This window comes from Rhinoraja longicauda, chromosome 8, assembly GCF_053455715.1.
Source record: "Rhinoraja longicauda isolate Sanriku21f chromosome 8, sRhiLon1.1, whole genome shotgun sequence".
Classification (NCBI taxonomy): Eukaryota; Metazoa; Chordata; class Chondrichthyes; order Rajiformes; family Arhynchobatidae; genus Rhinoraja; species Rhinoraja longicauda.
This window is the reverse complement of record NC_135960.1, coordinates 73,216,308-73,228,372: the sequence shown is the minus strand read 5'-3', so window position 1 is coordinate 73,228,372 and position 12,065 is coordinate 73,216,308. Positions and strand designations below refer to the sequence as shown.

The window sequence follows — 12,065 nt, the reverse complement described above, 5'->3', positions numbered from 1 at the left end:
CGCGGGGAAAAAAGGTGGAAGAAGGTAAAAGTTATTTGCCTTCCATCACAGTGAGGAATGTGAGGTCGCTGAAAAAAACAAGATGGCCGTGCTGCCTGCGCTCGCTGAAAAACAAGATGGCCGTGCTGCCTGCGTGGTGAGGGCTCGGAGAGAGTGCCGTGAGTGCGGTGATCTCAGTGTTTGCGGGGACGTGGCTCCGTGAGAACATCCCGGAGTCTGGTGCGAGTGTGGATGTCTTTCTGACTGTTCGGGCGGACAGGGACTGCAGACAGTGACAGCGGTCGGTACAACTCTGGTCACATCACGGTGAAGGAGCGTGTGTGTGGCCCGGACATTGACCTGATGGCTGTGCCCTGGGGATTGTTACACACCGCTGTGGTGGCTGTTTATGTCTAATCTTTATGTAGTTTTGTATCTTGTTGCTTTATTGGTACGACTGTATGGTAAATCAAATTTCATTGTACCTCGGTACATGTGACAATAAAGGACCATTGGAGCATTGAACCATTGAAATTCAACTTAAGAATCACTCTTATGTGAATACAAAGGCAACTTGACTTTACATTTTTCTCCGATCTTGGTCACAGGAGATTGAGATTCTGGATCCTTTTCACATGTGTAAAATAAATATATTTATAGAAATACTTTCTACTTCTTTTAAGACAGCCCTAATTTCCTCATTAAACTCACTTCCTGCTTTAATCTTCCTGAACAGTTCCTGAAATTTCAATAATTTGATTCCCTATTTGTTCCAAGCCACTACTTCAGGCACAAATTCCTCACTGCCAGAGTGAGGCACCGTGGAAACTAGAGGAACAGCACTTCATAGTCTGCCTGGGCATTCAGTATGAGAATTAACTTTCCCAGTTCTAGGTGATCTTCACTACTAGTGTGTTTCAATACCCCCCCCCCCCCCTTCTGCAGTCCTCCTATTTGTGTCCCATTTGCTATACGACTACTCCAGCACCAAGTTACTTCTCTTCGTCTCCTCCCCCTCCTGGTTTCATCCATCTTCCCATGACTGTATGGGCATCATAGCGTGGAATGAGCATCTTGGGCATGGGCAAGTTGATGGTTTCAATGATGTCTGATTTTATGATAATATCTCTCCTACCAACAAATTTCCCACCGTCTTCCCACCTCGCATCGGGTTCTGATTCCATCTGCCCATCACTAGTTCCTATCATCACCTTCCGTGTTCATCAGATTGCAAAACTGGTAACCTTTGTGTTCCTGCTTAGCACCTAATTTGCTCTCGCCACCATCACCATTCCCTCTCACTTACTGGACCCATCCATTCACCTGCCTCTGTCTCCCAGCTCCATCTCTTCCCCCTCACCCACTTGGCTCTGTCTGCTGAAACTTAGAACTGGTGACTGTAATTTGTTTTTTCTTTAAAACAATTAAAAAGATGAAGGAATAAAATCACATTTTAGACTTTGAAGTAATGATATTACCAGAGTGTTTGGAGATGATTCAAGTTGTGTTCAAAATGCTATTCCTGCCCCTTTCCTTAATTTCATCTGTTCATTATTCTGTTCACATAAACTCAGTGCAATGCTGAGTATTGGTTTTGATTTCTGAACTTACATCTGTCCAGATATAATCTTGCAGATTGAGGAAATGCCAGTCACCCAGTGCCATCTCCTTGGGAGAGCGACCACCATAAATGAACAGATACTTCTGATCTTTAAAAAAATAATCATGTTGACCTTGAGTTAGAGATTACAAATATTCATTAGATCTATTATTTTCTGAGTTTATATTAAAAATGATGAAAATAGAATCTGGAGGTATTTGGTAACAGTAAACCCTCAAGTCTTGCTGACCCTCAGTCAACCTGAATCCTGTCCAGGATTCAGGATATCTGTATTTGTCATCCAAAAAACAAGTCTTTTGGACGAGATTTCGTCACCCACAGTCCAACGATAAGAGCAATAAAATAAGCAAATTACACAACCCCAACTAAACCCCAATTGACCCTGAAACTAAATAATCACCATTAGAGCAAAATACATTTGGATGGGGAACCTTCTACAGACAGTCTCAAGTGGAAATATTGCCTGACTATTCCCTCCCCAGATGTTGCCTGACCTGCTGAGTTCCTGCAGCACTTTGTGTTTTGCTCAAGACATCTTGGATTGTTCAGAATTCAGAATTTTGGATTGTGTTCCCAAGCAGACATTAACGATCGCAAGGTACTATTTCAAATTTAGCAGAGGCCATCCTGATATTCTGGCTACTGTTTATTTCTCAAGCCAAACCTCAAACAAATGGATTATGTCATCATTTTCAATTTGATTTTGGTGGGAAATTGCAGTGTGCAAACTGGGTGCTATGTTTCCTACATGCTAACAGTCACACTTTCAAAACAACAGTGTAAGAATAAGGGGTAGGCCATTTAGAACTGGGATGAGGAAAATCTGTTTCACTCATTTTTGAGTGTTGTGAATTTGTGGAATTCTCTGCCTCAGAAGGCAGTGGAGGCCGATTCACTGGATGCTTTCAAAAGAGAGTTAGATCGAGCTCTTAGGGATAGCAGAATCAAGGAGTATGGGTAGAAGGCAGGAACGGGTGCTGATTGTGGATGTTCAGCCATGATCACATTGAATGGCGGAGCTAGCTCGAAGGGCTGAATGGCCTACTCCTGCACCTATTGTCTATGTTTCTATCCCATTGGCTGGAAAGCAGCTTCTGATACTCTGAGCACACTAAAAAAAACGCTGATATTTATAAAGTATTTTCCAATAAAAACTAATCTGAGGGTTCAGGTGTTTTCTTGATGCAACAATCTTTCTGAAAGTTTGAGCGAATCTTCTTTTATAGCTCTGTAATTAACTTTCCATTTCAAATAATGTTAACATTGATCCTCTTCGACAATATCTTAATATTTACGTTAATCAATTAGGGATTTTAATTATGTGTAGGAAAGAACTGCAGATGCTGGTTTACACCAAAGATAGACACAAAATGCTGGAGTAACTCAGCGGGACAGGCAGCATCTCTGGAGAGAAGGAATGGGTGACGTTTCAGGTCGAGACCCTTCCTCAGACTGGGAGCCAGGGGAGAGGGAGACTAGAGATATGGAAGGGTAAAAAGAGCATGCAAGGTGTGAAAAGGACAGATCAAAGTAAACGATGATCAAGGAAATGTTCAATAGACAATAGGTGCAGGAGGAGGCCATTCGGCCCTTCGAGCCAGCACCGCCATTCAATGTGACCATGGCTGATCATTCTCAATCAGTATCCCGTTCCTGCCTTCTCCCCATACCCTCCTTGTTGGCCGAGGGGAAGGTGACAACGAGGCATACAGTCAGTAAAATTAATCAGGAGGACAGTGAAACTAGGTGGAGAACTAGGGTGGGGGAGGGACTGAGATTAATTCAATCAAAGCAGCTGATTTCCTTCTTTTGCTTTCCCTTTGTCAGTGAGCATTTATAACACTAAATGAACCAGATCAGAAACAAGAACCAGATAAGAAAGCTTTCAGTTTTGTCTGGTTGTTTTGTAATTAACGGCCACTTCTGTGAACGTGATTTCTTCTGGTCTGTTACTTTTACCTCTGTGCGTCACTTCTGTGGCTGTGTGTCGCCAGCGTGCTGGTGGCATGGTGCCTCTACATTCGATGGCCTTCAATGACAAGCTGGCACTGGAGATGCCACCGGTGCCTGCGTCCCATTTCAAACAGACAACACTTGTGACTGGCGTCAGTGGAGACATGCGGCCACCAATGACCATGCAGCGACTGTCACTCAGGGCAGTCAGGCTGGGAAACATTCTCTCAGCTGAAAGGCAACAACAACAATGACGTTTGATTCACAAACAGGAGCAATTACAGGTCAAAGGAACATTTAATTAATCTATCAAGCCAAATAAAACAAACATGTCCAAAAAACTGGCAGATTTGAGTAAACTTTACTGAATTTGCATTCATGAGTCAAGAGTGTTTAATTGTCATATGTTCCAACTAAACCATGAAATTCTTACTTGTTGCAGCTTAACATTGTTTCCAGATAGTTTTCCCTGAAATTTGCACTACCATGGACTTGGTTTCCAATTGTGTATTTTTGTAGACATTTTCTTTTCACTGCTATGTAGAATGTATGTGTAATAATCTAATCCATATAATTGTATTTTTGTGATGTTGTCTGAGTCTATATGGCTGAGATCCTGCTGCAAGCAAGTTTCTCATTGACCCTCAACCTCACCATACGTAAGCATATGTGAATAAACTCGACATAACCTGTCTGAAGGGTTCTGACCTAAAACGTCACCTGTCCATTCCCTCCACAGATGCTGCCTGACCTGCTGAGTTCCATTAGCACTTTGTGTGTTTTGTTCCAGATTCCAGCATCTGTGTTTCCTTTTGTCTCCATCTCTCTTAATTATTTTGAAAGTATTTTAATTATCTTTTGATTTTAAAGAGTAGTAAGTAAAAATATAGTGGAAACAGAAAGCGAAGACAAGAGAAACAAGGACTGAACTTGTCTCATGAGCAAGACCTTTTTTCTTCTTATCCACCACGTCAGCTGCTGACGGCTTTGACTGCTTTAATCAGTGAAGTTCATTGACTAAATAGATAGCAACAATTTGTTCGACGAGTTATCCACCACTTTAACAGCAGGGGGCAATGCAGCCAAACCTAACTGAGCTCTTCAACAATATCTACATATTGGTCTGAAGAAGGGTCTCGCCACCCATTCCTTCTCTCCAGAGATGCTGCCTGTCCCGCTGAGTTACTCCAGCATTTTGTCTCTACCTTCCACATACAAGTGACCTGTTCAAACTGCACAGCCAACTGAAGAACCAGATTAATAACAAAATTATTGGAAACATTCAGCAAATCAGGCAGCATCTGTGGAAAGAGAAACAGACAGTGCTTCAAGTCTATTTCCCTTTCTACAGATGTTACCTGACTTACTGAGTGCGTCCAGAATTTTCTGTTTTTATTTCAGATTTCCAGCAAAGGCAATTTTATGATTTTAATTTACTGAAGAACCAAAAACGCTGAAATCACAAAATGAGCAGAACAGAGACTAAAAAGAGAAGTTTATCCTGTTAACAGCTTAGTTGTTATCAGGATAAATTAGCTGTCCCATTGGGAAGCCAGAGGTAGAAACACATATGTACATATGAGCATTAGAGATTATGGTATAAATATACAGTAGCAAAAAGTAATCAACATCTACCGTTTATCAGCATATGCTTAAGAATTTACACCATAATTTAAAAAAAATCATTTTTAGGATATGGGCATTAATTCCATCCATTGTTTCTTACTAATTGGCCTTCACAAGGTGGTGATGTGGTGCCTTCTTGAACCACTGCAGTTCTTCTGCTAAGGGTACTTTCACAATACTGTTAAACGGGGAGTTCCAGGAATTAGACCTAGCAAGGATGAAGGACCTGTGATACATTTTCAAATCAGGATAGTGTCTGACTCGGGGTTACTTGCAGGTGGAAGTTTTCAAATCGACTTATTGCCCTCGCTCTTAGTGGTAATGTTGCAAGTTTGGTTGCAGCTATCTGAGAGTAGCCTGGGGGAGTAACTACAGAGCAATTTGTAGATGGCACAAACTATTCCCATTGTGCACAAGGGATGGTTAGAATATTTAAGCTGGATGAAGAGTAGTGTTGCCAACTGTCCTGTATTAGCTGGGACATCCCGTATGTTGGGCTAAATTGGTTTGTCCCGTACGGGACCGCACTTGTCCCTTATTAGGCCAGAGGGGATGCTGTAGGCCCGGACACTGTAGGCCCGGATAGTATAGGCCCGGAGGTCCGGGCGCCACCTAACGGAGGTTGCGTAGCAACCTTCCTCCCGGCCCAGGTGGCCACTATTGATGGAGCGGGAGCACGTGGCCGCTGGTTGGGTGAGGTCACATGGGGCCCTTGCCCCTTATTAGGGAGTGCGAAAGTTGGCACCCCTAATGAAGAGGTCTCAATCAAGCAGGCTATATGGCCAAGCTATATGGAAGTAGTTGGAACCGTGTTCAAGTGGAGAGTTTTATACCAGGCTCCTGGCTTTAGCTTTGCAGATGATGGAAAGGACTTTGAGTGTCTGGAGGGGAGTCACTCATTGTACAATACTAGTTGAAGGTATTTATTCACAAAATGCTGGAGTAACTCAGTCTGAAGAAGGGTCTCGACCCGAAACGTCACCCATTCCTTCTCTCCCGAGATGCTGCCTGACCTGCTGAGTTACTCCAGCATTTTGTGAATAAATACCTTCGATTTGTACCAGCATCTGCAGTTATTTTCTTATACCACATATTAACACCATCCTATGCCCACGAGGGCCAATTTTTACATTTACCAAGCCAATTTACCTACAAACCTGTACGTCTTTGGAGTGTGGGAGGAAACCGAAGATCTCAGAGAAAACCCACGCAGGTCAAGGGGAGAACGTACAAACTCCGTACAGACAGCACCCGTAGTCAGGATGGAACCCGGGTCTCCGGCGCTGCATTCGCTGTAAGGCAGCAACTCTACCGCTGCGCCACCATGCCATACAAGCTTTTGGGAATGCTTTTTTTTTAATGATCCATTGCAACGCCAAGCTCATACTTGGGATCTCATAAGCTTGAGTACAATGTGGAAAAATAGTAGTGACTGCTTCTTCTGATCACTGTCCAACAACTTTAGCCTGATGAGCAGATGTGACGGCACCAGGAAAGGTCATGAAAGAAATTTGGCTCCAATGGTTCCAAAAGTGAATAGCTTCTGGGATCCATTGCCCGAGCTCGCAGATTAAGAACAAGCTATCCTAGTTTTGCAGACATCTGTGAAGTTGAGCCAACAAATACTTTCAAATGAAAAGGGGAAACAATGAAAAAACTACTGCCGTTTGATGGTTCTTGCTACTTTTCTGATAATGTAACAGCAGACCGTTAATGCCAAGCAGAGTGTGCATTGGGAAAACATTATTTCTTCCAGCAGTTTAAGCTGTCATTGTGCCATGTGCAGCAATAATTCAAAAGTTAACATTAATATATTTGTAAAAAATTTACTACTTTTAAACTTACTCAATAAATGATCTTTATCCTTAAAGGAGCTGGATTTCCAAAGGGGTCCGGTTTTGACCAGCAGTGATATGTCCCTTAAACGTCCATGCTGACCGGCGCTACTGCCAAATCCTCCGGTGGTAACAATTGTATGTGGTGCAACCAGTGCAGAGCGATGGGCAAATCTCCTGAGATGAGCACTTTCTGTTTCTGTCTCACAGAGAGAGGCAGAAAGTCGCAATGGATCAAGAGCATCTAGTTTGTTGATGCCGTAGTCTGCATAGAAAACGAGAACGTGTAGGCAGACTGAAAAAGCAAGCCATATTTAACCAATGCTCAAAAATAAAGCAATTCCACGACACATTGCTGTCTCAAACAGGTATGCACTAAGTTAAATCTTTCAACAACTTTAAAATATGACTCCAGGCTGCTGGGAATGCATTTCTGTGAACATAATTACATAGGTTTGTTCAGACATGAACACGGCAGATTAAATGTGTAGGAATGAACTGCAGATGCTGGTTTACACCGAAGATAGACACAAAATACTGGAGTAACTCAGCGGAACGGGCAGCATCTCTGGATAGAAGGAATGTGTGATGTTTCGGGTCAAGACCCTTCTTCAGGACCCATTCCTTCTACCCAGAGAAGTCTGAAGAAGGGTCTCGACCTGAAACATCACCCATTCCTTCTGTCCAGAGATGCTGCCTGACCTGCTGAGTTACTCCAGTACTTTGTGTCTATCTTACATGGCAGATTAATATATTTTACTGAACATAATTCCGAAAACAAATAATGAATTTTGCATCAGATGCACAGGTATCATGCTATTAATGAAGGTGTTGCCTTTGCCAGGTTCAATTCCTGCCAATGTCAACAACTAATCCATTAACATGGTATTTTCAGTGATTACATTCTTACAACTTGCACCTATTGGCCACTACATTCCTCTCGACCACTAGGTTCCGACAGCCATATTCTTACTGAAGAACAGATTATTCGGTCAGACTATAGGAACCTAAAGGTCTAAATTGTAAGATTTGAATGATTCAAGTTGATGCTTTTTTTTAATGGTATCACAAAATGCTGGAGTAACTCAGCGGGTCAGGCAGCATCTTGGAGAGAAGGAATGGGTGACGTTTCGGGTCGAGACCCTTCTTCAGACTGATCCGCGTTTTAAAACCCATCTTCCGCGCTTTTTGCATGATTTCCACGTTTATCACTTTGCCAAAATCGCGTTTACCAACGGAGAAATCAGATCGAAAAAAAGAAAGAAAAAAAAGAAAGAAAAAAAAGAAAGATAAACGATGTATAACAGCGTTTCTCAACCGGGGTTCCCCAAAACACTAGAGTCAGTCTGAAGAAGGGTCTCGAACCGAATCGTCACCCATTCCTTCTCTCCAAGATGCTGCCTGACCTGCTGAGTTACTCCAGCATTTTGTGATACCTTCGATTTGTACCAGCATCTGCAGTTATTTTCCTACACCTTATTTTTTATTGTGTTTTTGGCATCTTACTTTTTAAATCACTTTAACCATGGTATTAGAGGCAAGGTACTCGCATGGATAGAAGATTGGATGACTGGCAGAATGCAAAGAGTGGGAATAAAGGGGGGCTTTACTGGTTGGCTGCCGCTGACTAATGGAGTTCTGCAGTGGTCATTATTGGGTCCGCCAATTTTCACGTTATATGTTAATGATCTGGATGAGGGAATTGAGGCAGTCATGTGAGTGAGGTTAAAAAAAAGAGGAAAGGAGCCGAGCGCTTGCGCGAGGTGTACAGTGGGGGTAAATAAATTGGAACGTTTTTGAAAATTTACACACAAAATTACCAGTTTCAATCCTCTTTTGGTGCAAGTCAAAGTAAAAACGGACACTACAAAATAATGTCAATATGTCACTGTACACTAATAACATTTTTATTATTTTTATTAATTTAGTTATATAATCTTGCACTTAGATTTAATATTTATTAAAACAGTTCCACCACTGATTTTCTGGCACTCTTGGTTCCAGAGCTTTGCTGGTTTATCCAACCGGCCAAAGAAGTCGGCTATGGGGATAGATGTGCTGGCTCCAGCTGGGCTGGAGTTCCAGAGCGCCGGCCGCAGGTTGCAAATTCAACCCACCGATCGGCCGTGGAAGTCCCGATGAGGTCGAGATCGGCTGCCTTGCCCAGCCTAGGTGCCACATTTTCGGTGAGACTTCCAGGGCAGGGGGATTTCAAGTGGGCTTTTGTAATTTTGTCCGGAGTTCAATGATTAGTGGCTATTTCTCATGGAACCCCTAGCGACCTCTGGCGGAACCCTAGTGTTTTGGTGAACCCCAGTTGAGAAACGCTGCTATACATCGTTTATTTTCCTTTTTTTTCTTTCTTTTTTTCGATCCGATTTCTCCGTTAGTAAACGCGATTTTGGCAAAGTGAAAAACGTGGAAATCATGCAAAAAGCACGGAAAATGGATTTTAAAAACACGGAAATCCGCGGAAAATTCACATGCCTGTTGATGACTTTGTGGCCAAGTTTGCGGATGATACAAAGATAGGTGGGGGAGCAGATGAAGGGGCAAGTAATGTTGAGGAAGCAGGGAGGCTGCAGAAAGACTTGGGCATGTTGGGAGAGTGAGGAAAAAGGCTGCTAATGGAACACATCACAGCAACGTGTACAGTCATGCACTTTGGTAGAAGGAATAAAGGTGTAGTCTACTTTCTAAATGGGGAGAGGATTCAGAAATTGGAGGTGCAAAGGGAGCAGGATTCCCAAAAGGTGAACTTACAGGTTGAGTGGGCGGTAACGAAGACAAATACAATGCCAGCATTCATTTTGAGGGGACTAGAATATAAAAGCAAGGATGTAATGCTGAGGCTTAATCAGGCAGTCATGAGGCCACATTTGGAATAATGTGCTAGACACAATGCTGGAGTAACTCAGTGGGTCATGCAGCATCTCTGGAGAAACAAATTAGGTGAGGTTTCGAGTTGGAACCGATAGAACTAGCGGCGCAGCCTCAGAATAAAAGGATGTACCTTTAGAATGGAGATGAGGAAGAATCTCTTTCATTTCAATTATAGGAGCAGAATTAGACCATTCGGCCCACTGAGTCTACTCTGCCATTCAATCACCACTGATCTATGTTTCCCTCTCAAACCCATTCTCCTGCCTTCTCCCTGTAATATTTGACATCCTTAATAATCAAGAATCTATCAATCTCTGGTGTCAAAATACCCAATGACTTAGCCTCCACATTTTTAATCTTAATACACTATTGTTGATGATGATTAAATGCTCTTCCTTAAAACTTAGCATTATTCTGAGTATTATGTTACATTGGATTTACAATGAAAGAAAGTGGGTTCTTTGACTACTCCTGGTGACTTGGCAGATATTTTATAAATGACAGCTGTGGCTCATATGGATCGGCAACAACCAACACATACAAATTACCACCCTTCTTAATTTATTACCGCGTCAAATTTTGTCATCCTTACCTGGATGGGGAGAAAATGGCAAACACTTTATCAAGTCTCCTTTTGATGCGCACAGGATTATATAGTGAGAACACTTCAGCTGCCATTCCTTTAATAAAAGTACACATTTTGGGCGTTGGTGAAAGAGAAGAAACATTTCTATTCTTTCAATTGTCTAATTTATTAAGTCAGCATTCAGTAAAATCATTGACATTTATAACACTAATGGGCCATTAGCCCCATTATGTCCATGCTGGGATCAATTGTTTGTAGCAACTATTAGGTTTATGTAGATAAATACTAATGACTGACCAGTTAGAGTAACATAATGTTTTTTTTAACAGGATTTTAATAGCATGTATTTATTTTTATGTCTAAACTAGAGGGGCGTGGACCCATTGGGTCCAAATCTCTCCTGCGGGTGTGGCAACCTCTCCTGCAACCCTCCCCCAACTGACGATCCGTGGACCTGTTGCCGGGTGGGCAAGGGGGGACAGGGAAGGGGAGAAGGAGCCACTCAAATCGGCCCCGGGCGTCCATCGCGTCGGCCACAGCGAGCCGTGGACCCGTCGGGTGAAAACCTCTCCTGCAGCGGCAGCTCGGCGGCCATCTTGTTTGATGCTGCCACCGCGTTGCACCATGGGAGGAAAGACAGGCGCCGGTCCTCCTGGGGAGGGGGAGGGGGGGAGGGGTGTGCATTTATTAAAGTTTATTAAGTTAATTGTTTTTTAAAAGTAACATAACTTGATTTATTGAGCCACCAGGGGAATGGTGAGTAGGGTGGGCCTAAAATTGTTGCGCTATCGTGTACCGTTTTGGCTGTATTTCGAGAACAAATCTATCCACAAACCCACAAAAATACAAGATGAGAGTTTTAGTAATATATAGATTTCACTTGAAATGTGATAAAATATCTCCAGCTCACTTCAAACAGAATATGGATTTATGTGCAAAAAGCATTAATTGCCATAGATGCATACAGGAAAAAATACAATGCCTAACAATGGAATGCAGTGTCAGAGAGCACTAGGTGGAAGCTTTGCTACGGCTGTATTATATCGTGGCCAGGGGTAGTTCAAACAACTATGGGCAACACATTTTGAGAAGAATATTCTGTGTTGGGAAAATGACAGCGAAGATTTATCAACATGCTAATTAGTCTCCAAAGTTTAAAATACAAGAGCACATTGTATAAATTAGGCTATTTCCCTTTACTTTAGAATATTAAGGGTTGATCTGACTGGAGGTTTAAGGAAAATAGAGAAGACTGGAAGGTAAATAGATGGAGAGTCTGGGATGAGAAAACACGAACTAAAAATTAGTTAGGTCTTTCAAGAATGTATTAGTTTAGTTTATTGTCACGTGTACTGAGGTACAGTGAAAAGCTTTTGTTGCGTGCTATCCAGTCAGCAGAAAGACAATTCATGATTACAATCGATCCATTTACAGTGTATAGATACATGATAAGGGAATAACGATTAGTGCAAGGTAAAGCCAGCAAAGTCCAATCAAGGATAGTCCGAGGGTCACCAAAGAGGTAGGTAGTGGTTCAGCACTGCTCTCTGGTTGTGGTAGGATGATTCAGTTGCCTGATAAC

General features: G+C 42.4%; 1 protein-coding gene across 1 annotated transcript in view; it reads right to left on the bottom strand.

Annotated features, from left to right (window-relative positions):
* Nucleotides 1-12,065, bottom strand: part of lcmt2 (leucine carboxyl methyltransferase 2) — a 55,054-nt gene that overhangs the window by 15,072 nt on the left and 27,917 nt on the right. Inside the window, exons 8-11 of the mRNA XM_078404273.1 lie at nt 10,490-10,577; nt 7,025-7,279; nt 3,560-3,784; nt 1,591-1,688 (exon numbers count right to left, since the gene is read on the bottom strand). Coding sequence (XP_078260399.1) covers nt 1,591-1,688; nt 3,560-3,784; nt 7,025-7,279; nt 10,490-10,577 — 666 coding nt within the window. The remainder of the gene's footprint in view (nt 1-1,590; nt 1,689-3,559; nt 3,785-7,024; nt 7,280-10,489; nt 10,578-12,065) is intronic.